Raw genomic sequence first — 26,429 nt, forward strand, 5'->3', positions numbered from 1 at the left:
CCACTTTTTGTTAAAGGCAGTGGTAATATGTGGGAATAGGTATTTTTAGGTGTTTTCCTTTAGGTGTTTTAATCTAAAATTGTGAAATAGGCATATGTGCTATTTACAGTTGAAATCAGAATTATAAACCCCGTTTGAAATCGTTCTTCTTTTTTAAATCCTTCCCAGATGATGTTTAATAGAGCAAGGAAATTTTTACGGTATGTCTGATAATATTTTATCTACTGGAGAAAGTCTTTTTTGTTTTATTACGGATAGAATAAAAGCAGTTTTTAATATTTTAAAAACCATTTTAAGGTCAAAATTATTAGCCCCTTTAAGCTATATATTTTTCGATAGTCTACAAATTAAACAATAACTTGCCTAATTAACCTAACCTGCCTAGTTAACCGAATTAACATAGTTAAGCCTTTAAATGTCACTTTAAGCTGTTATTAAAAATGAGTAAATAAAACTATTATGGTTAGAAATGTGTTGAAAAAATCACTCTGTTAAACAGAAATTGGGGAAAAAAACAGTCTAAGTGTAGTGCAGTCTAAGAAAAAACTATCTATGACGTTATCATTTTTTACAGTTAATTGTTAAATAAGTACATTTTATTTTTTAGTTTATAAATTATAAAAAAATATACTTTTTCCTTGATTATTTCTTAATGCAGCATTTATGCAGTTTTGACATGTATATTCTTTATTTTTCAGAAATTGTTGTGAATTACTATTGTCCTTATAAAAAACATTATTCATTTTATGCAAGAGAGTAGAAAAAAAACTTAAATATATTTCTGGAAACTTCAGCCAAAGTTAGCGGTTGTATTTTAGAGATATATTTTGCTTTTTACATAATTTATGCAATATTCAGATATTTTATATAGGAAGTCTCTGCTTTGTTTAGTTTTTTCAGTGTATGTTTTGTACACATAAAAGGACACAATGAAAATTACAACAATGTTTCCTTTCTGACACCTGCAAAACTAAGATAAACATTGTGCACTTATAATTAGGACTGTCCCAATAATCAATAGACCCTTTCAATGTGGTAATACCATTGGCCCATGAACATTTCATAACTGTAACAAAAGGCAATTCAATCATAAATTAATGCTAAAACAGCTATCATGACATTATTCATCAATTTGTGGCTCTTTTTGGATTCTCGGAAGCTATAGAAATTAAAAATGTAAAACAGGAAATACGTTGGGACCATGGTTTTTGTTTACATCCCTCAAAATTGTCTGTATATTTACTTGTCACACAACACATGGACATAACCTCAATCATTTTTAGTGATGCAATATATTTAGCCCATACAAAAAACGATTTCTAGCAACATTTTAGCTGATTTTGCATCCTCTTTATCCCTATTGGAGATGTCATTGTCACTATGGTTAAAAAACACTAGTATTTACTACACTGTAAAACCCAAAAAGTTAAAGTAACTCAAACCATTTGAGGAAACAGATTGCAACAAACCATTTAAGTTCAAAAACTAATCATCATAAGTACTGTGAACTTAATCCATTTGAGTAAACAAAGCAATTTGAGCACAGTTAAACCCAATAAATGAAGAGAATTCAAACCATTTGAGGAAACCGATTGCTACAAACCATCTGAGTTAGAAAAAACTGATTGATATGAGTACTGTGAACTTACTCCATTAAGGTTGAAGTAATGAGGTATTCTTTTAACTCATTACCTTCAACATTGAATTTAAAACCTATTTCAAATGAGTAGAATTCATTTTCAGAAAATTTTGAGTTAACTACACTTATTTCATTTGAAAAAGTTGATTGTTGGGTTTACAGTGTGTAATTACTATAGTACAGGGTGGGCTATTTATATGGATACACCTCAATAAAATGGGAACGCTTGGTGATATTAACGTCCTGTTTGTGACACATTAGTATATGTGAGGGGGCAAACCTTTCAACATGGGTGGTGACCATGGTCATTTTGAAGTCAGCCATCTTGGATCCAACTTCTGTTTTATCAATAGGAAGAGGGTAATTTGACACATCAAACCTTTTGGGAGTTTTAGCAAACCTGATTGTTTATGAGCATCAAAAGTGGCTGAAATATTTGACTGCATGTCACTGCATCCTAAACAAATAAACCAATATAACTAAAGAAATCTCCACTGTGCTGAGCGAAAGCGCTTACTGGACAGTGCATCATCGATGACATAAGCGTGTCAAGGCCCGAATGTAATGTGAGTGCGAGCCTTCGGGGTATAGGGGAGGGGGGACATGCTTGCTTTGGCCTGGTTTAAGGCAACTGTACATAATGTGAGTACACCCTTAAGGTCATGTGAGCCTTCTCTGTTCATTTTGTCATTTGTTGAGTGCAACAGGAGAAAAACAAAAACATTACCCATTTCCTACAGCTTTAGATCCAATAAACATCTGTGTTTAGCTTTAGTTTATGTCCAATTGTAGTCAGATCAATTGAAATGCACCTTTGGTGTGCATTTTAGTTTTAAAATGCTGAACTCTCCTTGTCCGTATTGGTGTTTTACTGCATTTCAGAAAAAAATTCCATCCATAAAAGTCCTGAAACCAATCGGACAGTGATTGTGGATAGCCATATCTGTTTTCAAAAGTCTGCATTGTAGTCCTGAATTAAACTGAAATGGATCACCATCATTTTCAAACTAAAATACGGTCTTCAGTGTTTTTTGTGAGTCAAATATACTCGAGTAGTGTAAATGCCAGCCATAACCACAACTTAACTTTTACGCTATAAAACAAAAACACACTAGTGTAAATGGTGCGTTAATAATACTAGTTACACTTAAACGCCTTAAACTTGGTATTCTCATTATGGAAAGCTGGCTCAAAAATAAAGTGAAAACCAGTGTCAGCGCTGAGGTCAGTTTATCTTGTCCTTCTTATGTAGACAAAACTAACTGGTGCGCTGGGAACCATTGACTAGTGTGCATCCTGTGTGTGCCCATCATAAGGTTGAATGTGGAAAAAAAGAGATCTTTGTTTTTTACAGCCTTTGAAACTTCTCACAAAAGATAATGAAGACTTTTGTGTAGATCAGGGGTGTCAAACTCAATTCCTGGAGGGCCGAAGCCCTGCACAGTTTAGTTCCAACCCTGCTCCTACACACTTACCTGTAGGTTTCAAACAAGCCTGAAGGACTCAATTAGTTTGATCAGGTGTGTTTAATTAGGGTTGGAACTAGTTTGACACCTGTATATATATATATATATATATATATATATATATATATATATATATATATATATATATACATATTTATTTTTAAAAAATGCAACTGCAGTTTCCAACATCGATAATAATAAGTATCTTTAAGCAATATCTTATTAGATTGGAGTAGTAGTGGCAACAAATTCTGTTGTGTCATCACAGAAATAAAAATGTATATTTTTCAAATCAAAATGAAAAATAAATACACTTAAAATAGGTTCAAATTGTAATAATACTATATTTTACTTTATTTTTTGGTAAAAAAATCCAGAATCTTCAAGCATTAGAGCATTTTAAAAACATTTGTGACCACTATACTGACCTTAAGACCAATTTATACCTTTGAGTCGAGTGTATGAGGATGGCCCACCAGTGCCATCATACAGTCGCAAAGCTGTCCCTATGGAAGAGGAGCGAGCCTGGAGTGTTTATCAAGTGTTTAGTCCTGTTGAGGAGCTTCAGATGGATACTTTTGTTTTTTGTTTACATTATGATTAAAGTTCTTCATGGCCTCTTTCCTTATGAAGGAGTGTGAGTTTAAGCTACATACACCTTATGTCCAGTGTAATCTCAAAACACCTGCTAGGAAACTCAATGTGGGAACTTAGAACGTGGGATCATAGCTTTCGGAAGTGTTATTCTCAGAGCAAAACAAAAAGAATGCTGTGCAAGGTATGAGGGGTGCAGTAATGACTTGATGTAAGAATCAGGCTTTCTGTTGCATGGGTATTTTTTTGGTACAGCCAAAAGTTTTGTTTTATGAGAAAAATCATTACAATATTCAGTCAAAATGTCCATGTTCCTTGAAGATATTTAGCAAATTTACTGTAATCATGCTAAAAAAATCTATTGTTGATTAGTAATATACGACGATAATCACTCAATTTGAACAATTTTACATGTGATTTTCTCAGTATTTAGTTTTTTGAACTCTTAGATTATTAGATTTTCAACTAATTTCATTTTCATCAACAAAAATGTATGTATTCATCTTTCGTGTGTATATAGATGAAGTATAAATCTCAATTTAATAAACAACTCTCATGACTAGTTTTGTGGTCCAATGTCACATCTACAAAATCGTTTGAATAGTTGGGTGTACGTTGTCTTTATCCTCGGTTTTCTTTTTGTATAATCTTTCTACACTAGTCTGTTCAATCTCAAGCCTTTTCACACCTAAAGTGAAACAAAAAAGTGATACAAATCATATCTTACTGTTCACTGTTTTTACCCAATACCTGCTTTATCAAAGGTGGTCACGCCATATAACATCAACATGCTCTTTACTGGTATAGAATAAAGCACTTCAGTGTAGCTTATAATAATAGCTTTCACAACAGAAGAAGAAAATGGGCCATCTCAGCCATGCGTGCATTAACATGTGACTTCCCATATTTACATATAAACACCTTTTAAGTACCCAGCAACTTGGCATTGTCAAACATTTTACAAAAGGTTAGCTAATCACAAGACTCTATTTACATTCAGAAGGTATAGATGAAGAGTTCAGACGGGAAAGTGCCATCTGGAATTTCCTTCTACAGTGAACATTTTACTCATCCTCTTATGTTTAAGTTCAGTTATTTCATATTAAAAGTGACAAACAACCTATTCTTTGCCATACAATTAAAATGAATGAATCAAGACTATGGGAGCCTGAGAAAAATGCTAATATTAGAATAACATTTCAGATGGCGTTAAAAGGTTTTTGCATCTGAACTCTTCATATAATTTAGTACATACATAGTACACAAAGCACAGTAACAAAAAAAGGGAGGGAGCCTTGTCAAACTGATGATTGACTTCATAGATTTCTGTTGAACAAACTTGGTCCTTACATCTTCATAAGGGTGGTATTGTTTCAAATGATGAAACAGGTATGTGGTGTTGCCTGCTTTTGATGACACGAGTCGTCTGTGCAGTTTGCAGTGCACGTTGCTCTGTTATGAGTCTGATTGCAAAAAACGAAGTAGCTCCAGGCTGATGTCTAGTGACGTTTCAAGTCTGTGACTCTGACCTTTTTTTTTTACCTTATTTGTTTCTCACTCCTCCAAATGCAACTAACACTGTATGGCTGTAAACTTGTACTGATTGGGGCAACCGGAAGGGGAGGCTGCAAAATGCTTTAGCAGCGTTATGCACAGTGCACAAATATTATCGAACTGTCATTATCGTTTTATCAAAAAATTATATTTTGTGATAATTATCGATATCGAATTATCGCCCAGCCCAACTCAAACATACCATTTTTTTCTTCTCATCATTCTGATGTTGCCCTTTATAATCCAATACAAGCATTGGAAAAATCTCCAAATTACAGATCCTGTGTGTGATGGATGATTTCCAAACTGTTTTGACTCTTGGTTCACTAGCTTCACTAGTTTTAAACTGATAAAATATCATCACAAGTACACAAATACAACAAATACATTGGGTTGTGTCACAAAATACATTATGTTATTTTAGTATGTTTCGGTTCCATCTTAAAATGCAGTGTGAACAAGGATTAAATGTATATGAATCCTAGCAAAACCGAAGTATCATGGGTTAAACAACCTTCAGGGCCAGTTCAGATCATCACTGTAGAGTCCTTCTAGAAACATTAACTGGTATTATTGGTTTAAAACAAATCTTTGTTAATTGGACCAAAAATACTCTTGCACAAAAACCTAGAATACTGCCTAACTCTTGAAGGATGTTTAATTAGTCCACGTCATTCATCACGTATTTGGGGGTGATATTTGATTGCAATCTGTCATTTGAGGCCACATTTTGAGTTTGCAAAAAATGGTCTAAGCTTGCTTTCAGACAAACTCTGGCATAGTTTGACTGAAATATAAACACAACATTGACAAAAAGGGGGCTGCACGGTGGCGCAGTGGGTAGCACATTCGCCTCACAGCAAGAAGATTGCTGGTTCAAGTATAGAATACATTGAAATGCATCATGTTTTTGTAGTATGTTTAGGTTCTGTCTAAAAATGCAGTGTGAACAAGGACTAAATGTATATTAATCCTAGCAAAACCAAAGCATCATGGGTTAAACAACCTTCAGGGCCAGTTCAGATCATCACTGTACAGTCCTTCTAGAAACATTACTTGGTTAATATTGGTCCTAAAAAATCTTTGTTAATTAGACCAAAAATACTCTTGCACAAAAACCTAGAATACTGCCTAATTCTTGAAGGATGTTTAATTAGTCCACGTTGTTCGTCAATTATTTGGGGGTGATATTTGATGGGAATCTGTTATTTGAGACCACATTTTGAGCCTGCTAGAAAAATTGTCTGAGCTTACTTTGAGACAAACTCTGGCATAGTTTGACTCAAATATAAACACAACATTGACAAAAAGGGGGCTGCACGGTGGCGCAGTGGGTAGCATATTTGCCTCACAGCAAGAAGGTTGCTGATTCGAGTATAGAATACATCGTAATACATAATTTTTTTGTAGTATGTTTAGGTTCCATCTTAAAATGCAGTGTGAACCAGGACTACATGTATATATAAATCTTAGCTAAACTGAAGCATCATGGGTTAAACAAACTTCAGGACCAGTTCAGATCATCACTATACAGTCCTTCTAGATACATTAGCTGGTTATTATTGGTCTTAAAAAATCTTTGTGGAATCTGGTGCGGTTATCACTTTTTTTTATTGCCTTTCTTCTTTGTTTCTCATAACAAACCTTATTGGCTCGACTCTAAAGGCTTCGCAATATTGCCAAAGCAAAATTAAAATACAGTGCTTATTATCTCTCTTTGTATCTTTGTAAATCTTGCCAACACACACAAACCTTATTATTCTTACAGTTCCAGATATGAATGTTTCTCTCTATTTTATTAGCCACAATTTCCACACAGATGACCATAAAGTTAAGCAAATTGAAGATAAGTGAGTTATCATAACCATATTATGTTTTGTGGGATAACATCTCTTTGTAGACGCGGAAATCAAGTTTCCGCAGTGATAATTTATGCAGTTTTGTGAATCTCACTGAAGTCAGGTGAACACACACTCTTATCGAGATATCTTCAGTAAAATACACACATTTAAAATCATACAGACTTTCTAGTAAACATGCATCAGCTGTGCAGCTGCTATTCAGTCAAATTAGAATGGTATCAGCAATGATGTGAGCAGTATTAGCTCTAACAGCACAGATGCTTATTGCTAATGGCAATGATACCATAGCATAACCACTACCATATAATTTTTAACATACTATGTTGGTGTATTTTCTATATAATTCAATAATTTGCTAAATATTTAATTGACTTATTATAGTGTGTTATTTTTAACAGACTATTATTAATTACTATTTAAACTTTTAAATGGTACTTTAACGAACAAACAATTTTTTTAGCTGCTAGAATTAAATTATTATTTTACTGTGATTAATTTTATTTTATTATTTTTAATGAAATTTTATTAAATGAGATTGATTAATTTTTAAATAATTGAATCATTTTTAAATGGTGTTATTTAAGTATATTGTAAACAAAAATATATAATTGTCATTGCTTTTTTGCCTATTTTTATAACATAATATATTTTACATAAATTTTAAGGTGAATAATATTTTGGTGTATTTTTATATAATTAATACATTTAATAAATATTTAATTGGTTTATTATAGTGTATTATGTTTAACAGACTATTATTAATTACTATTGTAACTTTTTTTTTACTATTGTAACATTTTTGCTGTTAGAATTAAACTATTATTATACTGTGATTAGGGCGAAGCAGTGGCGCATTAGGTAGTGCTGTCGCCTCACAGCAAGAAGGTCACTGGTTCGAGCCTTGGCTCAGTTGGCGTTTCTGTGTGGAGTTTGCATGTTCTCCCTGCGTTCGCGTGGGTTTCCTCCAGGTGCTCTGGTTTCCCCCACAGTCCAAAGACATGTGGTACAGGTGAATTGGGTAAGCTAAATGTCCGTAGTGTATGAGTGTGTGAATGTTTCCCAGAGATAGGTTCCTGCTGGAAGAGCATCCGCTGCATAAAAACTTGCTTGATAAGTTGGCGGTTCATTCCGCTGTGGCGATGTTGGATTAATAAAGTGACTAAGCCGACAAGAAAATGAATATACTGTGATTACTTTTATTTTATTTAATGAGCTTTTATTAATTAAGATTAATTTATTAATTATCGATTAATTGAATAATTTTAAATGGTATTATTTGAGCATATAGTGAAAATAATATCAAATATTCATTGCTATCTTTGGGCTGCACGGTAGCGCAGTGGGTAGGTTGCTGGTGCCTTGGCTGGGTCAGTTGGCGTTTCTGTGTGGAGTTTGGTGTGGACAAGCTGGCATTTCATTCTGCTGTAGCGACCCCAGATTAATAAAGGAAAATAAGCTAAAAAAATGAATGAATGTATTGTCAATATTATCAGATTTTTCCCTTTTTTTTTGTTCAGCTACAGAAAAAAAATACTGTTGTCCAGGGACTTGCCTAATTAACATAATGTACCTAGTTAAGTTAATTAACCTAGTTAAGCTTTTAAATAGCACTTTAACCTGAATATATATATATATATATATATATATATATATATATATATATATATATATATATATATATATATATATATATATATATATATTCATTAGTATTTTACTTATTCTTAATATAAGCTTTTTGTATTCAATAATATAGTTCAGTATTTAAGCTGCACTATAATATTTATTTTAGTTTCTCTCAGTTCTGCTATTTCCATTGAGATGTGTAACTATCCCTTTTGAACTTCTGTTGAACTTTAGCTAATTATAGAAGAGGTCTGAGAATAGGAGCTAACCTGTGGTGCCTTACACACGCACACAAACACACCCTTGAGCTTTTATTGTCATCAGTGGGTTGACAGCTCCAGCCTCCTGTGTGCCCGCTGAATATCATCATGTTGGTGGCTTTGGATCTAATTTCCCCCCTCCTGCCCTCAAAAGAACCCCAGCGCACTTTGCTGTGGTCTGGAAAGTTCTGATCCGGTTGCATCTGGTTTAGTTCAAACTCTCTTTTTTGCTGCCTCATATCAAAGAGATGAATAAACATCTAAATTACAAGAAACCGCAGGTGTGTGGGTGTTTCAGTGTCAAGAGATCTGTCTTTTGTACATTAGATGACTTTAAAGGGTTCATCGGCTAATTTGAATATCAAAAGCGCTCTATATCAGATTTCATGACTCACTATTTGGTTTATCTGACTGAAAATGATTCATGCTACATGAGTTTAAAGGAATAGTTCAGAAATGAATATTTCGTCATTATTTACTCACGTTCATGTAGATCTTTTGATGGTTTCAATGAAAGTGATATGTTTGAATAATGCATATTTGATCATTTTAAAATAAATACATTTCAAATATATTTTGGGATTTGTTCAGGTGTTACTTAATGTTTCTTTTGTGACTTCTTTTGCAAGTGTTTGTCAGAAGAACTACATTTTGGGGTGCGATATATTTAGCCCATGATAATTGAAAACATGTGCCTCAGCCTATATTGCTGTGAAACGTAAAATACATTTCGGTACACATTTCAGATGACAAATCCACTAGAGGGTGCTGTCTACAATGTTGTAAGTTTGAAATACGTTACTTAGGGTTAAAATTTCTATAGATAAAAAGAGATAGATAGAGAGAGAGAGAGAGAGACAGAGAGAGAGAGAGAGAGAGTATTATCATTGAAATCTATGTTTGACAGTGCTATCATCTTAAAAATGATGATTTATTTTAATAACAAAGTTATATATAGCATGAACAAGTAAGGTTTGGTGATGTCGACCAATTTGGCATTGTGTGATGTCTAATGTGAAACATCGCGATGGATGATGGCATCACTGTCGTAGGCGGCGGTGAATTAATTATTTATGAATAATTAATTAATTCATAACGAAATAATTATTTGTAGCCTACCGTTTCAACTACCTGACCCGCATGGTCTTTGTTCAAGATTCTTACAGGTTGTGGAAATCCTGAAAAATGCTTGATTTTTAATACAGTGTTTTCAAGGTTAGAAAAGTGCTTGGATTTTTGACAAAGTGCTTGAACCTGCTTGAATTAGAAATTGCAGAGCTTGAAATTGTGACTGTTATGGTTGCATTTGTGCACAATTTTATCTATGTGACCTCAAAATATATTTGGGAGCATATGTGCGAGTGCATAAATTGTTGTCGTGCGACCAGCTTTCATTACAAAATGTTCACCGTATGCGCGAATTTATGAAGCTAATAATACGGCAAAACAATCTGAATTTGAATTGTGTTAAATTGAATAATTAACTATTTTTAACAGTTTTTTAAGAATTCAAACTAACACAATTCAAATTCAGATTGTTTTGGCCCTATTAGCTTCATATGTATTTAGGACACATTCACCCAGAATGCATCTTTGCACCTGAAACGCCAATCCACTGACTGTAAAAAAATAAAAATAACAAAGCACATGAAATATCATGAACGACTGGTAACGGAAGTTTGGTACTACACCCAAACAAAATCTGACTGTGAGCTCATTTCTTGAGATATCAACTTCAGAAACGAACACAAAAAAAAGAATTTTAAAAACATACTTCCAATACATATATTATCCAGTAACTCAACTATTTTTACTTATTTTTTAATAATTTTTGGGTGAACTATCCCAATAAATCTATGCTCTATAGTATTCAACAATGTAAGTTGAAATAGCACAATGGATTTAAATGTACATACAATATATATACATAATCAACCATGGATATTAGTTGCTAGAAAAGCATACAAATGTCGCTTGAAAGTGCTTGAAAAGTGCTGGATTTTGAAGTTGGAAAAGGTGTAAGAACCCTGTTTGTTTTACCCATAACCAAATCATAGATCAAAGATAAGTTACAAACAAATTACCACCTGTCAATCACTTTTTCTGCTGAACTCTGCAAGACTAGGCAGAGTGATCAATGTCATTATAATGGTGTTGACAAACTTGGTTGGGATTAAAGGTGCACAACAAGCAACCAACCAACAGTATCTGAGGTTTTCCCTAAAATTACTAAGTACAAGCGTGAAAGCTAAAGATCGAAGTAGTGTACTATTACTGTGACACAATACCTGATTCAAAAGACCGAAGAGTCATTAGACATCGATTAATCTTGGCGGGTGGATCAACACTTGCCACATGATTGCTCTCATCGGCTCCATTATTTGTAAGTGGCTTTAAGTGGGTTTGCAAACCCTAGTACTTTCCATTGCTTCTTCCTAAAACTTCAGCCGTATGCAGTTCCCGTGGTCACAAAAGCCCACTGTCACCTCAACTAGGTGCACCTAAAAAGCGTGACCGTCCATTGGAAATAACGAACTTGAACGAGCTTGCCCTAATTAATAGCTTCAGTCATAGTCAGTCCGAGTGCATGGTTATTAGTCTCGGTGTACAAACTAGCACACAGTTGGCATAATTTTGTTTAGTTGCTGCAGTTTTGTTCCGTGCAAAAACACGGTGTTGAGAAGCCTTTAAGATTAACTAACCAGTTAATCGTCGCATCCCTATTTGCGGTTCTGGTCTTTCTGGACTTATTGTTCAAAACTGGATGTACTTGTCAGGAAAACTTTACCTGTCACTGCTCACTCTGTCTGTGTGGAGTAGCTGCCTAAGGCTTGCCTGCTGGAAAATAAAGATGACAGAGGCAGTGTTATCAGCTGAAATATTGGTGACAGTCATTTTTATGTAAGCACTATGTCCAATATATCTAGTAACCAGAAATATCTAGGTCACAGCAATATATTCCAAGGCAAGTTAAAATGGAATTTGTCATGACAGTGGTAATTGTGTCTGTTCAGTTTGTCCGAATTTGACCCCTGAGAGATCATTTGCCTTTCTCAAGACCTTGCTTTGGTTTGCGTAACGCCCCATATGTGCTCAGCATGAGTCTGGTCTGTCACATACTTTTCTGTGTAGGAGGAAGTACTTGAAGGTTATGAAAGGTTTACAATGAAGTTTCCATCATCTGATTTGGGGGTATTTTCAAACATGCACTTCTTTCCTCTCTGCCCAATTCCCAATGTTCTGTTCTATTCTGCATGTGTCCCACATTTAAGTTTTGTTCATACTCTGTTTCTCTTTCTTTCTGTCCTAATAGTCATTTCAGAGGATGCTGTCGGCTTTGCACTCTGAGATAGACATTCAAAGATATCTGCTGAAAATCCAGGCTGCTGGTTCACGCAGAGTCAGTAGCTGCACGAACAAGTGTGTTTGTGTGTGTGGAGCATGTGTGTGTTTAATAACACCACAAAACGACTTAACATGAACAAAAAAAGGATTTGAAACTAATTAACTGGCTATACTGACATACATGCAGGTCTGTAATGGCAGTGTGTTTTTAAGTAGAAATCCTGCACGTGTTTTTAATTTGCTTTTGGTGGATGTAGTGAGTCTGTTTCATGTCATGCTGCATGACTGATTGCAGTGCTCACAGCTGTACAGCAGGTGATTGTCGCTTTAAATGAAAGTGCTGTGTGTGTGCTACACAATATGTTAATGTATTTAGACACTTTGGCATTGTTCGCAGCGAGTGGTTCAAGTTTTATGCATATGTTGAAGACGCAATGTCTGGGAATCCAAGGATAAGCAGATTCTAATGGTTTAAATGGGTTATGTTTAGAGCCAGACAGAATCAGCGGACATTTTTTGCTATTTCTGCACAGAATTTAGCAATTTTTTGGGAGTATCATAACTTAAACTTAATATATTAAACGATAAAATAATACCTTTTTCATTTTTATTCAATTTTTACAATGCAAATCCAATTACATCCTCTTATTTGCTAAACCAAGCAAGTCTCTCGTATAATATATCTACTAAAAGACAGAAAATATTACTTTACAAACTGTATTGTAAATAAATCATATGAACATTTTAATATTACTAGTATTATATCATAATAATATTAGTAAAAGGAATTTAAAATAGACATAATCACACAAGTACATACATACTAAATACTAAACTATGGGCTAAAAAACTGCGCACACAGATTCCACGTGGGCCTAGTTATGTCCTTTTCAATGGCTAGCGTAGATGATAATAACATAGCAGGTATTTTTTTGTTTTGTTTTGTTTTTTCAGGTGTGTGTGTGTGTTTAAATGGTATTTTATAGACCTCCAAACTTAGACACCTTAGCTAAAACAAAGCTAAATTTGGGCTGTCATTGAAAATCTAATGGATGTCTAACAAAAGTCCAAGTATAGACTAGTCATCATCAAATAGATAAGAACGAATGACTACAGATGTGAAGTCTATCTAATTTTTTATTTATTTATTTATTTTTTGATGCGGTTTACTGTCCAAATGTGGCATAGTTTTATGTTTTAATGGATGGTATCCGAAAAAATGAATCAGTTGACCTGTAAGATAATCCAAATCATGTATGTTAATGCTTGTAGACAACTTTGAATCAGATACATCCCAGCTAATGTGTCCAAAGGAACATCCTGGCCATCTGAAGCTAGTTTAAACTTAATATTTTATTAACTATTATTATAACGAATGAAATTATATTAAATCAAATGAATTATCTTAAACTGTCATTCTTAGACAATTACTTATTTACACGTTTTAAACCTGTTGGGCACAGAAGAAGATATACAGAAGAATGTTAGGTAATGAAAACTGCTATGGATATCCATAAAATTACTTGAGTTAGTGAATGATGTTTTTTTTTTGTTTTTTTTACATGAACTATGCCTTTAAATTGTGCATGTAAACTACTTTGAACCAGCTAATGAAACTACAATGCCCCGGAATCTGGCTGAACAAATTAAACTGGTATGATCTGTTTGTTTTCTAGCCAAGAAGATGTAAAAGGCCCAATAATAGCTGGATATTTTTGACAACAACTTTAGCTACAATCCGTCAACCATGTTCCCAAAAAAGCACAATGATTCGGATCTGGTTTTCCAGTCAAGAAGCAATAAATAGTTGTATGAAAGTTGCCAGTATCTAAATTAAACAACCTGCCATGTCATATACAATGTAAAAAAATGTGGCATTTCACACAATCTCTTCATGTTGTCCCAACACAGCTTGATTAAGTAAACTTAATTGTTTTTACAAATTTAAGTGGACTTAAAACTGAGGAATTGTGTTGATTCAGCTCATTTAAAATAAGTAGTTTGAACAAACAGTTAAAATAATTTTTTTGAGTGCAAATAAGGTGACAAGTTGTCTTTATTTTCCCTGGAAAGTCCCATATTACAGGTCAATATGAAAAAAAAAGGTTAGGCAAGTGTTCTGTCGCACAAAAACAGCCTATCACTGGTAGCCAATCTTGTCTTTGTATATTCTGCAAAACAAAATTACTTTCCAATCACAACTTTCTGGTTGTAAATGTGGGACTAGGGTCATCTGTATTCAGTGTCAATAATGAGTGTATATGCAAAAGCAATTTAATTTAATTAAAGCTACCATGAAAACATGAATAAAGGTGTTAAAAGAAACAGTACGACTTACTGAAATGTATCACATGTAATCGTGATCTATGTTTCCACTCCGAAAACACATCAGTAAAATGGCTTGTAAACAATCCATCATGTAACACGTTACATTTACCTCACAAAAGGTATTCAAAACTTGTTAGTTGGCAAGATTAAAATGTTCTTCCTTTAATCCAAAATCTGGTCACCCTTTAAAACAACCTTGACCGTGTTTTTAACTTGTAAGACACGTTTTTATTCCAGCAGAGAAGACAAAAATTGTGTTTTTATGCTGGATTTAACATTTTGAAGAAGTTATAAAACAGTAACTATGCCTAAAATTGTCTGACCACCTAAAACTGCTAATATAGGATATATTTAAAGAAGGTAAAATTACTTTCTCAAGCTGGTTTATATTAGTAGACTCGTTTTTCAGATACAAAACACTCACCGTGTCCTGAAAAACAGTCTGACAAATACAATTAAAGACAAAATTATAAGATTATAATTATTTTTAAAAAATATTTCCCAAGTGATGTTTAACACAGGAAGGATTTTTCACAGTATTTCCTATTGTATTTTTTATTTGTAGAAAGTCTTATTTCCTTTAGTTTAGCCGGCATAAAAATAGTATTTTTAAAAAGTCAATATTATTAGCCCCCTTAAGAAGTTTTTTTGGTTGACTTTAAACAAACCCCTGTAGTCCAATGATTTGCCTAATTAACCTAGCTTGTCCAATTAACCTAGTTAAGCCTTTAAATTGCAATTGAAGCTGAATACTTAGCTGTAGCTGAAATCGCATACTTCCGTACAATATAGTAGGCCAAAACAGTATGCGAGAGAATTCGAAAAACAATACGCAGGAAGTATCCGTATGACCAACTACATTTGGCAAGATTCCGAAGTGCGCATCTGATATATGCTATGCTATCCCATGATGTACCATGAGAGAATTCATAAATAAGAGTGAAGTGACGCAGCTGATTCGGGTAGGTCACATGATGACGATAAAATGGCCGATGTAGTTCATTCGAGTTCCATTCATACTTCTGATAATCATACTGTATAGAACCTAGTTTTCTAACGACCGAGTAGTACATTTAAATTTAAATGCAGTACCTACTAAGTAATAGGTGAGTTCGGACACAGTCCTAGTATACTAAACCAGGGGTTCCCAAACTATTCAGGCCACAACCCCAAAAACGACAATGCCAGTGACTCGCGACCCCCAATATACTCTGAGGTGGTTATAAATACAGTGGTTATAAATGCAATGGCGCAAACACACAAATTTAAACCCTATTCTTAAAAAACTTAAAAAAAAGTATATTCTTCATTCAATTTTATTAATGTATGTCAGTGCTGTAAATGGGCCAGAAAGTTTAACTTGGTGTTTTAAAATCAATCTGCTGCACCTGATGCTATTGCTGTGTCTTTAATATAATGTTATTACCCCAGGGGCGGCAATCCAATAGAACTAGTGACTATAAGTTACTATAGTAACTATATAGTAAGCATATGTATAGTAACTATAAACGACTATTTTTTTCTCTTCAGTAGTTCATGGATAAAATATGGTAATTCTCATGGTTTGATAAAAATAAATAGACTTTTGCAAATTACCAGGCGACCCCACTAACATTGTACGGCAACACCTCAAGGGGTCCCAACCCCCACTTTGAGAACCAGTGTCCTAAGCAACTAGTAAAATACTTTAAACTGTCATCATGTCAAAAATAAAAGATTTTAGGTATTTAGAAGGTATTATTGCTATTTCAGCAGAAATGTTTTGGATCTGGTTTGTTCTTATATACCACTTTAAACCAGCTACAAACCACCTGCCATGTCCTAAAAGCAGCCTGACAATTTGAACCTGGTATGGTCTGACTAAAAGGGTTAGATTTTCAGCAGTTGCACTAATGATGTTTCACCAAATCCAGCTTGTTATCTAAACCTCTCGTCTTCTTCCTCCTCCAGACCCGGGGCTCTAAGCAGAGTGTGGGGTGTCCGAGTCCAGTGCCTGTTTTTGTGGATCAGGTAGAGCACGGCTCACTGGTCTCTCTAGATGCTCTGGAGGTCATGTCTGAGTGTGATATGCCCCTCGCCTTCACCCGAGGCTCCCGCTCTCGAGCCAGTCTGCCAGTGGTCCGCTCTACTAACCAGACCAAGGATCGCTCACTAGGTATGCACATTGATACACACATAGTAAATTGACTACAAAATAAGCAAATACACAAATTTCAAATACAACAACCATACAGAGTGAGATAGTAGCTAGGTAGTTGCTAGTTCATTCACACAATTACACTTTACTCACCTCTTAAGTGGTCCCAAAACAATTATGAGCTTCTTTTATCTGTTGAATACAAAAGAAGATTGTGGAGAGGTAAGCATGATCGAACACCCAATGAGGGGGGAGAGCATGCTCAGAGCCCGGCGGCTAATCAGCAGGCCAATCAGAAATAATAAATAACACCTGTTTGTTCTAGTGATTGAGCCGGAGAGACACCCTTCTTAAGGAGAAGAGAAGTAGCAGCCGGGAGAGAGGGGAGAGCACACACACACACACACACAGTTGCACGTGTTGTGGCTAAAAATTGAAATAAAAACATTGACTTACCTGAATCGTCGACCCTGTCTTCACAATAACAGCGAACTTTACTACAAAGATATTTTGATGAAAGCTGTAAACCTGTAACAGGTTAACATTTTAACACCTTTCCCAGATAGCATACGAATGTGGGCCACTTTAGGCAGTTTTGCAACACTGGTGGTATTCCTTCTGCCCAGACAAAATGAATGTAAGCCTGAAGTTGCCCACCTGTACAATGTCAAAGTGGGATGAAAGATTCAAATCCATACATGGGCCATTTAAGGCAAAGACTTGGCACTTATGGCAAAATGTAATCTGAATGTGAACCTAACAACCCGGGCTCATTGTGGAAACGTAGCCCCGCGGACGTTTCTGCAGACCGCGAAATACGTCCCGGGAGGTACGTATTCGAGCGTTTTTTGTTTTCGCGGATCCGCAAGAGGCCGCTGTGCACGCCTTTTCGCGTCTCGAGCGTCGGGAGCGCGCGCCGTTCGCGCCCGCGCTGTTCTCGCACGAAATGCCTCCGGAGGCCCCAGTGGAGCCACCGTCCGTGCGACTGGCTGGCCGAACGATCAACCCAGCCGCCCTCCTCCTCCTTCCCTAAACCCAAGCGATGGTTTGCAAAAGCCGTCTAGAAAAAAAAAAGCAAAAGCCCTCGTCTTTGATTTCGATCGCGTTTTCGGATCCCGCCGCGTTCTTGCCCTTATTTTTCGGATTCTGTTTTTCATCTTATCTGATTTCTGGAACCGCTCTTCCCTGGACCCGATCCCGGTCGTCCCCGCGGCCGGGTCCTCCTCCACTCCGCCGACGTAACGCTACGAGCTAAGTGGACAAACTTTTTAGCACCGGGAAAGCTCTCCGAGCCGTCGGTCAGAGAGCACGAAGAGGAGGAGCGAAGCGGTGCCACACCGCCCCGCAGCGTTCGCTCGAGAAAAACTAAACACGGCCTACGGGGCTACGTTTTCAGAATGAGCTTGGGTTGGAACCTAATGTGGCCCATATGGAAAATGATAAATTTGGCTCAAATGATGAAGGACAAATGTGGGCCACAGTTGGCAAAAATGTGGCATAGTCAATTAAGGGTAATCTTGGTCTAAACCTAAAGTGGCTCACACTTTTAAGTGCAAATGTGGCCCAGTTATCTTAAGACATATGTGGGCCACTTTTGGTCAATATTCGGCACAGTAAGCTATGGCTAATGTGGATTTAAGCCTATAGTGGCCCAGAGAAGACATGGAAAATGTGGCCCAGTTATCCTAAAGCAAATGTGGGCCACTTTTGGCAAATATTCGGCACAGTAAGCCATGGCTAATGTGGCTGTGAGCCTAAATCGGCCCGTAGAAGAGATGGCAAATGTGTCCCAATTATCTTAAAACATATGTGGACCACATAGACTAAAGTCACCATCATGGAGAAAAGTGTTTGCTTTAGTTGGGCTCATAGCTCTAAACCTCTTAATATTAATTTTATTTTGGGCTGCTGAAACATTTTAGAACTTTGCTTAAAAAGTTTATTCATTACAAAACTATTTAAGTAAACTTCAAACACACTACTGCCTTGTGTGACAACATGGGAAAATAAACAAGCCAGAATCAATAAAAAATCCATATTACAATTTGCTAATTTACACTGGGAAAAAGACAAATGTTTGGAGACATGTCCTGTGGTCTGATGGAACTAAGATTGAATTGTTTGGCCATAATGAACCGTGTTACATTTAGAGGATAAAAGGGGAAAGCTTACAAGCCGAGGAACCCCATCCCAACGGTGAAATAAGTAAGACCATTATGTACAAATACTGAAGCAACATCTTAAGACATCAGCCAGGAAATTAAAACTTGGCCACAAATGGGTCTTCTAAACAGACCATGACCCTAAGCACACTGCCAAATTGTTTAAAATGTGCTTTAAGGACACCAGAGTGAATGTTTTGGAGTGGCCATCACAAAGCCCTGATCTAGAAAATTTGTGGGCAGAGTTTAAAAAGCTTGTGCGAGCAAGACAGCCTACAACTCTGACTCAGTTACACAAATTCTGTCAGGAGGAATGTACCAAAATTCCTTTAAACTATTGTGAGAAGCTTGTGGAAGGATACCGAAGTCATGATGACCAAAGTCATACAGTTTAAAAGCAAAGCAAAAAAATACCAAGGAAATGTATATAAACTTTTGACTGTCTAGAAATTAATTAAATCTAAAAAAAAAAAAAAAATCTCATTTTCTCTCATTTCTCTCATTTCTCTCTCATTATTCTGCCATTTAGCAAATGTAAATCATTTAGGTAATCCTAACAGACTTAAAATAGTAAGTGTTTAGTATGATTTACCATCAGACATTTAAAAAAAATGGTTATGTTCCTTTTTTTAAGAGTGTATGTAAACTTCTGGTTTCAACTGTATATTAAATATAAATGCTTCTGTCTAGAAACTCAGTAACAATCTCTCAGAATAATTCAGAACACACTTAAAAATCTCATTGCACAGGATTTATGCTTTTGACAGTCGTAGAGGCGAGCACAACTCCAATAAAGCATATATGTTTCACATTCAATTCAGACTTCATTCATAATAAGGACAAGCAAGGGTTGAGAGGCATGTCGAATCAAATTTTGTGAATGATGGAGTTCGAATTCTCTGGAAATCTGCTGAGCTTTCAGTGTAATTCAGTGGGATGAATGAGAGATTTCGCTCCGTTGCCTTACTTATTTCCCGTCTACTGCTAAATGATTTAGTTGCGGAGTTAAAGCATCTGGAAGTGTGTGTTTACTTAAGTTTGTCTGTCTGTCTCTTTTATTTAAGTTCAGTGTCATAACAGCAAATTCGACTCTGTCATTATCGCTTCATGTAATGGAAATATACGAGTCTCCACCGCTGAAATCCCATAGCCTGTACTTAACAACTCCCAGACGTATTTTACAGCACACACACAGACACACACAAAGAAACGCACAGAAATAGGACTCTTTGCCAGCCTACATACACACATTCACCAGCACATTCTGTATACACCCAACATCCAGATAGAATGACGGTCATACGTGCGCACACACTCACACAGGCCCTGAAATGGGAAACTTTTCTGTCTACCTAACTCTGATTGGTCGGTTTAAACAAGGACCATCTGGAAAGACAGTTATGAGAAGAAAAAGTGTTAGCTCAAACGATTCTCTCTAAAAGGAGATGTGGATGTAGACAGACCTGTGTGGAAAAACTAGATGCTGTTTCGTGAGAAGGTAAACAAAGGTGAGAAGACACAAATGTTAGAAATATTCAGCATCAGCCGACTCACTGTAAGTCATCATTTCTCTAGATTATCACTCTTAGTTCATTTTAGTTGTTGTTGTTGTTTAAAGGTGTTGGTTTAGACTTATGGAAGACCTTCTTTTGGAGAACAGAGTGCACAGATTTATTGGATTTGTGAGATTTTGCTGCATTTATTTCGTATTTATGTTTATATAATTCACATTGCCATCATGGGACATAATTCATTTAAATATGTAAAATGTGTTTTATTAAAGGGGTGGTCCACTACGATACCATTTTTTAAACTTTAGTTGGTGTGTAATGTAGCTGTGTGAACATGAACAACATCTCTGAATGTAATACGCTCAATGCTTTGTTTTTTACAGAGTTAGCTTAGCAAAGCCTACAACAAACAAAATTTGGGGACTGCAAAAACTACATCTAGGTTAGTGAGATCACAAACGCTTCAGTTTACACGCATTCACCATGTGAATACACCCCACACAGTGAAGAGGCGTGTCCAGAGGCGCTATAATATTATATCAGAGAAAGCAAAAATGGCGTCAAAACACTGCTATTTCCACAGAGCTTGTTCTGTTTTTGTATTTGGGCTTCCAAAGAACACGACACAAAGACAGAAGTGCTCACAATTTAATTTTAATTATGTTCCAGAGAATTATATAAAAAAGATATAGCTAGCATTTGACAAAGGAGAGCTTCTAGAATCTCTCCTGGTTCCGTGCAGGATTCAGCTAAAAAACTCTGAAAATAGAAGCAGCTCCAACCATTATAGATGACGCTGTGGATTGTGAGCCACAACCTGTAAGTATTTTTATTGTTAAAGTTGATCTATTACACGCATGGTTTCTAGCATTAACGGTATGTTAAAGTAAGGACGTAAACAACAACGGGAAATACTGTTTGGCACTGTTAATAATTTAGCTACAAATTCACTATCCATCAAACTGTTGTAAACATCCACAATCTTCAGCAGAGCTGCAGTGTCTCTCAATGTGGCCACTTTCCCTGCATTCTACATCTCAAATAATGAACTCGCAAAAGATAACTGAATATTTCATATTACTTCCACATGCTTATAACTCGAATATATGTGAAAGACTCTTGACAGATTTTATTTTAGAGAGCAGGCGTGAGGTTCAGCTGTGTCCTTTTCATTACCTGTCTGATTTAGGCTCAACCTGATACGGCTAACAGCTACTCTGACGTTAGCTGGTAAGCTAAATTGTCCATAGTGTAGGTGTGTAAATGAGAGAGTATGGGTGTTTCCCAGTGTTCTTTTGCAGCTAGATGGGCATCCGTTGTGTAAAACATATGCTGGATATGTTGGCAGTTCATTCCGCTGTGGCACACCCAGATTAATAAAGGGACTAAGCCAAAAGGAAAATGAATGAATGAATTAATGATGAAAGAACAACAAAAACTCGAACCTCGAACTAAAATTAAAACTAAATGTTAATCAAAACTGAGATAGAAACTAATACCAAAATGATAGTTTAACCAGAAAACAAATGATTGCATGCTCTAAATGTCATTGCTTTATATTTTGAATAAATAAAATGAAGACAAAGTGTGGTGTGTATTTAATACATAAATTAAAAACAAATCAATCAACTAATAAATAAAGTAGATAATGTGTGAAATTCATGTACTTAATGTTGGTATTATATTGTAAGCCTACGCTGAAATTTAAGATTGCTTTAGCATTAACATTGCTACTTCAACGTTAATCCAAAATCTACAGAATGATCTTAATTCACCCATGTTGAAGGCAAAGCCCAGCTCACACCTTTTTTAATAACCCTAAACAATAGTAGCTTGTCAGATTGCACGAACACGATTTCACTATAGTGCAATCTTGGCTTTAAAATGACATTGTACAATGAAAACGCATATTGTCCAGACTTGCATTTTACTGAAATGACTTTAGTTTCCTAAAACACATGATACATGACCATTCACGCTCACTGGGCATGATTTTGGCAGGATACATGGTTACCATCAACCAGTTGCATAGTGATCATATGAGAACAGCTTGACGAATCAGGGAATAACACACAATTATCCAGAAGACCAGTCAGGCAGCGATTGTGGACAAAAAAAGTGTGTTGACTGACTTCAAGACATCTTACTTCTGTTTTCTGATTGAATGGCATGATCTAAGCATACATTTGTAATCAGAACTAGTTATTGTTAGCCTCCATAAATAGTATGAATAGAGATGACTGAAATGTCACATGTGGATAGTTTCGAAATTCAAACAATTAGCAGCTTTTTCCTTTGAGGGTTTTCCAGTTCTCTTGAGGATTGCTCTTACGTGATCGTGAAGAAAGCAGTCATTTAGATGTGGCTTGGCATTTAGCCCATGGTGCTCTTCTGAATTATATGTCGTTGATTGTTTGATGGTCGTTAATTAGTTATTAATGTTGGTCATTAGACTAAAATAGTAGGGTAGAGTTTCAGAGACAGCCTCAAACTAAGCGAGCTGTCGTTCCTTAGCATTTGAAATGCACTAAACCTGTTATTAAGTGTTATGCAAGCTGAAATGTACTTAATTTAATGTAAACATTTATTTAACCTTTTATTTAATAGTGAATATGTAAATGAAATAAAGGAGGGGTGTTTAAGAAAAACTGAATTTAACTGTTGGAATCAAGATTCGATTGTTATGTATTTTGTCTATCGTAAAAGTTTGTATTTTGTTCTTTGCTTCAAGAGTTCACACTAAGCTGATGATTGATTATAAACCTTGTTTAGCCTCGAGTCCTTGGGTCCCTCCCATTTGCAAGGCGAGTGGGGAGTTTGAGCTTAGGCAGATGTCGAGAACTCCCCTGCTGTAGTAGCTAATGAACATATAGGGATTGCTCTTAAGAGATAACTACTTACCAGGAGCATGTCTTTGGTGCTGATTTGGATTAGTCAATTAACTTAAGTTGCATGTTTTGGATGGTGGGAGGAAACCAGGGAAACCCACGTGAGTTTGTGGAGAACGTGTAAATTTTGTCAGCTGGCTTGGTAACGACTAGAACCAGTGACATTCTTGCTGTGAGGCAACAGTGCTAACCACTGGGCCATTGTGCCACTCATCTAGAAAAGAAGTAGGAATAGGGGTAAAAGGGGGATTCTTCAAAACCAAGATGGCTGTTATATGAAACTTAGGGTATTTATAGTGGCTTAGGAATCGTCTGATTGGTGAATTATAAATTGAATAATGCAGGTCCGGCTGCAAGCAATCGTAAGCACGTGATCCTCTCAAAATTAGTTAATAAATAAAAGTTTTAGCATTAGAAACTCTGAAAGGGGCAGGAGAAAACAAACTGATTAGACATCGATAAAGCGAGCGATTGCCCTATATTTTTAATTTCTGTAAACAGATGTCATGTTTTGATCTTCTATCCGTCTCACACAATCATGTGGTGCGATTTCACAGGTCGGAGTTCACCAGTCTTAAACTTTGAAATACAGAGACGTGCAAAATTTTGTGCACAAGCTTGCGTTTCCATTCTGCAGTATTGGCATGCGTATGAATGGAAGTCTAGGGGGTGAAAAGTGCAGTGTGACTGCAGCTTTAGACACGGGCAATATGGAGTCAGTGGAGGACGCCCTCAGCACTTCCCCTCTCCCATCCTTCATGCTTCATTTTTATAAACTTGCAGGTCTGGTTTGGCTACATGTACAATTGCATGGATGAAAATGTCGCACCTGAAGTAGTGAAAGTTAAACACATAAAGCAAGAGATCCTGTTTTGACTGGCAGTCTCTTAACACAGATTAACCACTGGAGGTTTGCAGTCTGCGTTTCAATATGTCAACACGGCCTGTTTACAAATACAGCATATGCTCACAATCTCGTTCATTCAGAAGCTGATTTAATGAGCCATGTGGGAGTTTGGCGAAGTTATCATCTCAAGTGCTTTTATCTTTTTAGTTCATCACAAGGATAAAAGAAAGGAAAACATGTTACTTGCATTTTTTTGAATACACATCTTACTGCCACCTGTTTACCTTAAAGAAACACTCCACCTTTTTAGAAAACTGGCTTATTTTACAAGTCTTCTATAGTTAAACAATTGAGTTATCATCTCTGGGTCTGGTGGGGACACTTTTAGCTTAGCTTAACATAGGTCATTGAATTATTATTAGACCATTAGCATCTTGTGCAAAACAATTTGAAGAAATTACTTTAGTTCAGGGGCGACAGAGTGGCTTACTTTTGCCTCCCAGCAAGAAGGTCGCTGGTCGATTCCTAGCTGGACCAGTTGGCATTTTTGTGTGGAGTTCTGCATGTTCTCCCTTGTTCATTTGGGTTTCCTCTGGGTGTTCCGGGTTTCCCCACAGTCCAAAGACATTTGGTATAGGCGAATTGAATAAACTTAATTGGCCGCAGTGTTTGTGTGTGGAGGAGTGTGTATGGATGTTTTCCAGTACAAGGTTACAGCTGGAAGGGCATTTGCTGTGTAAAACATATGCTGGATAAGTTGGCGGTTCATTCCGCTGTGGCGACCCTTGATGAATAAAGAGATTTAGCCGAAGAAAAATGAATGAATGAATAATTTTAATTTACAACGCAACTACTGAACAGTTAGCAAAAAGATTTAGAAAATCTAAACTCTTTGCTCATTTTTGTGGGAGATGCTAATGGTCTAATCTGATTCAATAATCTATGCTAAGCTAAGCTAAAAGTGCAAACTTGACACTCTTAGCACTTGGTTGTAAAATTCAGAGAGAATTTAGAGCCTCTTTTCAAAATATAACAAAAAATATGATGGGTAAAATTGACAATGTGGTGGTCCTAGTGTTAATACTACTTTAAACATATCTAATTATCCACATGCTCATAATTTTCCCATCAGATTTTACACAACCACACACACAACTGGGTGAATCCCTCATTAAGTGCAATAGACGAAGAGATCAGTGACTAATACAATGTGCAGAATTTATTGTATAAAGAGAAAAAGCTTCCTATGTATTGAGAAATTTGTAATGTATATTTTAAAATGTCCTATTTATAATTTTAAAGGCTTGCACAGTATTGCCAAAGCATTATTTACATAATTAATTACATAGACAAGGCAAGTATTTATATAATACATTTCATACACAATGGCAATTCAGTGTGCTTTACATAAACAGGAATAAAAGAAACAGTATACGTATAAGAACATTAAAAAAATAATTAAAAGTAAAAACAGATTAAAATGTGTTAAAACAGGTTATAAAAGAACAAAAAAGAAAATAAAGAAATAATAGTGTGATCTGTCGGACGTAGCACTCTGTTCATTCAATAAAAGCACAGATGTGTTTTAAGTCTAGATTTGTATGTACCTAATGTTGTAGCACATCTGATCATTTCTGGAAGCTGATTCCAGCAGCAGGGGGTTTAGTAGCTGAAAGCTGATTCACCCTGCTTTGACTGAACTCCTGGAATTTCTAGTTTATTTGATCCTAAAAATCTGAGTGAGGTTTGTATTCAATGAGCTTATCTGTAATGTATTGAGGTCCTAGGCCATTTAGTGATTTTTAGACCAGTAATAATACTTTAAAATCTATTCTAAATGTAACTGGGAGCCAGTGTAAAGACCTGGGGAACGGTGTGATGTGTTCTGATTTTCTAGTTCTGGTCAGAATCCTGGCTGCAGCGTTCTGGACGAGCTGCAACTGTCTGACTGTCTTTTTGGGAAGGCCAGTGAGGAGGCCGTTACAGTAATCCACCCTGCTGCTGATAAAAGCATGAACAAGTTCTCACTGGAACCAAAGAATCTAATTCTTGCAATGTTTTTAAGATGATAGTATGCTAATTTAGTTACTCCTTTGACATGACTACTGAAGCTCATATCTAACTCCTAAATAAAACCAAGATTATTGAACTTATTTTTTGTTGTTTGACCCTGAGAGCCAAGGTACGCATTCACCTTGAATACCTCATCT

General features: G+C 35.9%; 1 protein-coding gene across 50 annotated transcripts in view; it reads left to right on the top strand.

Annotated features, from left to right (window-relative positions):
- The window catches only part of si:ch211-285f17.1, a 288,027-nt gene that overhangs the window by 182,876 nt on the left and 78,722 nt on the right, over positions 1–26,429 (top strand). For 46 of the 50 annotated variants that reach the window (XM_087309218.1, XM_087309237.1, XM_087309220.1 and 43 more), the window contains one exon: positions 16,625–16,829. In XM_087309218.1, coding sequence (XP_087165344.1) covers positions 16,625–16,829 — 205 coding nt within the window. Of the gene's footprint in view, positions 1–12,314; positions 12,402–16,624; positions 16,830–26,429 lie in introns of all 50 variants that reach the window. The other 4 variants (XM_087309215.1, XM_087309210.1, XM_087309212.1 and 1 more) reach the window with 1 other exon arrangement.

Source organism: Danio rerio, chromosome 24 (genome assembly GCF_052040795.2).
Source record: "Danio rerio strain M-AB ecotype USA chromosome 24, GRCz13ab, whole genome shotgun sequence".
NCBI lineage: Eukaryota > Metazoa > Chordata > Actinopteri > Cypriniformes > Danionidae > Danio > Danio rerio.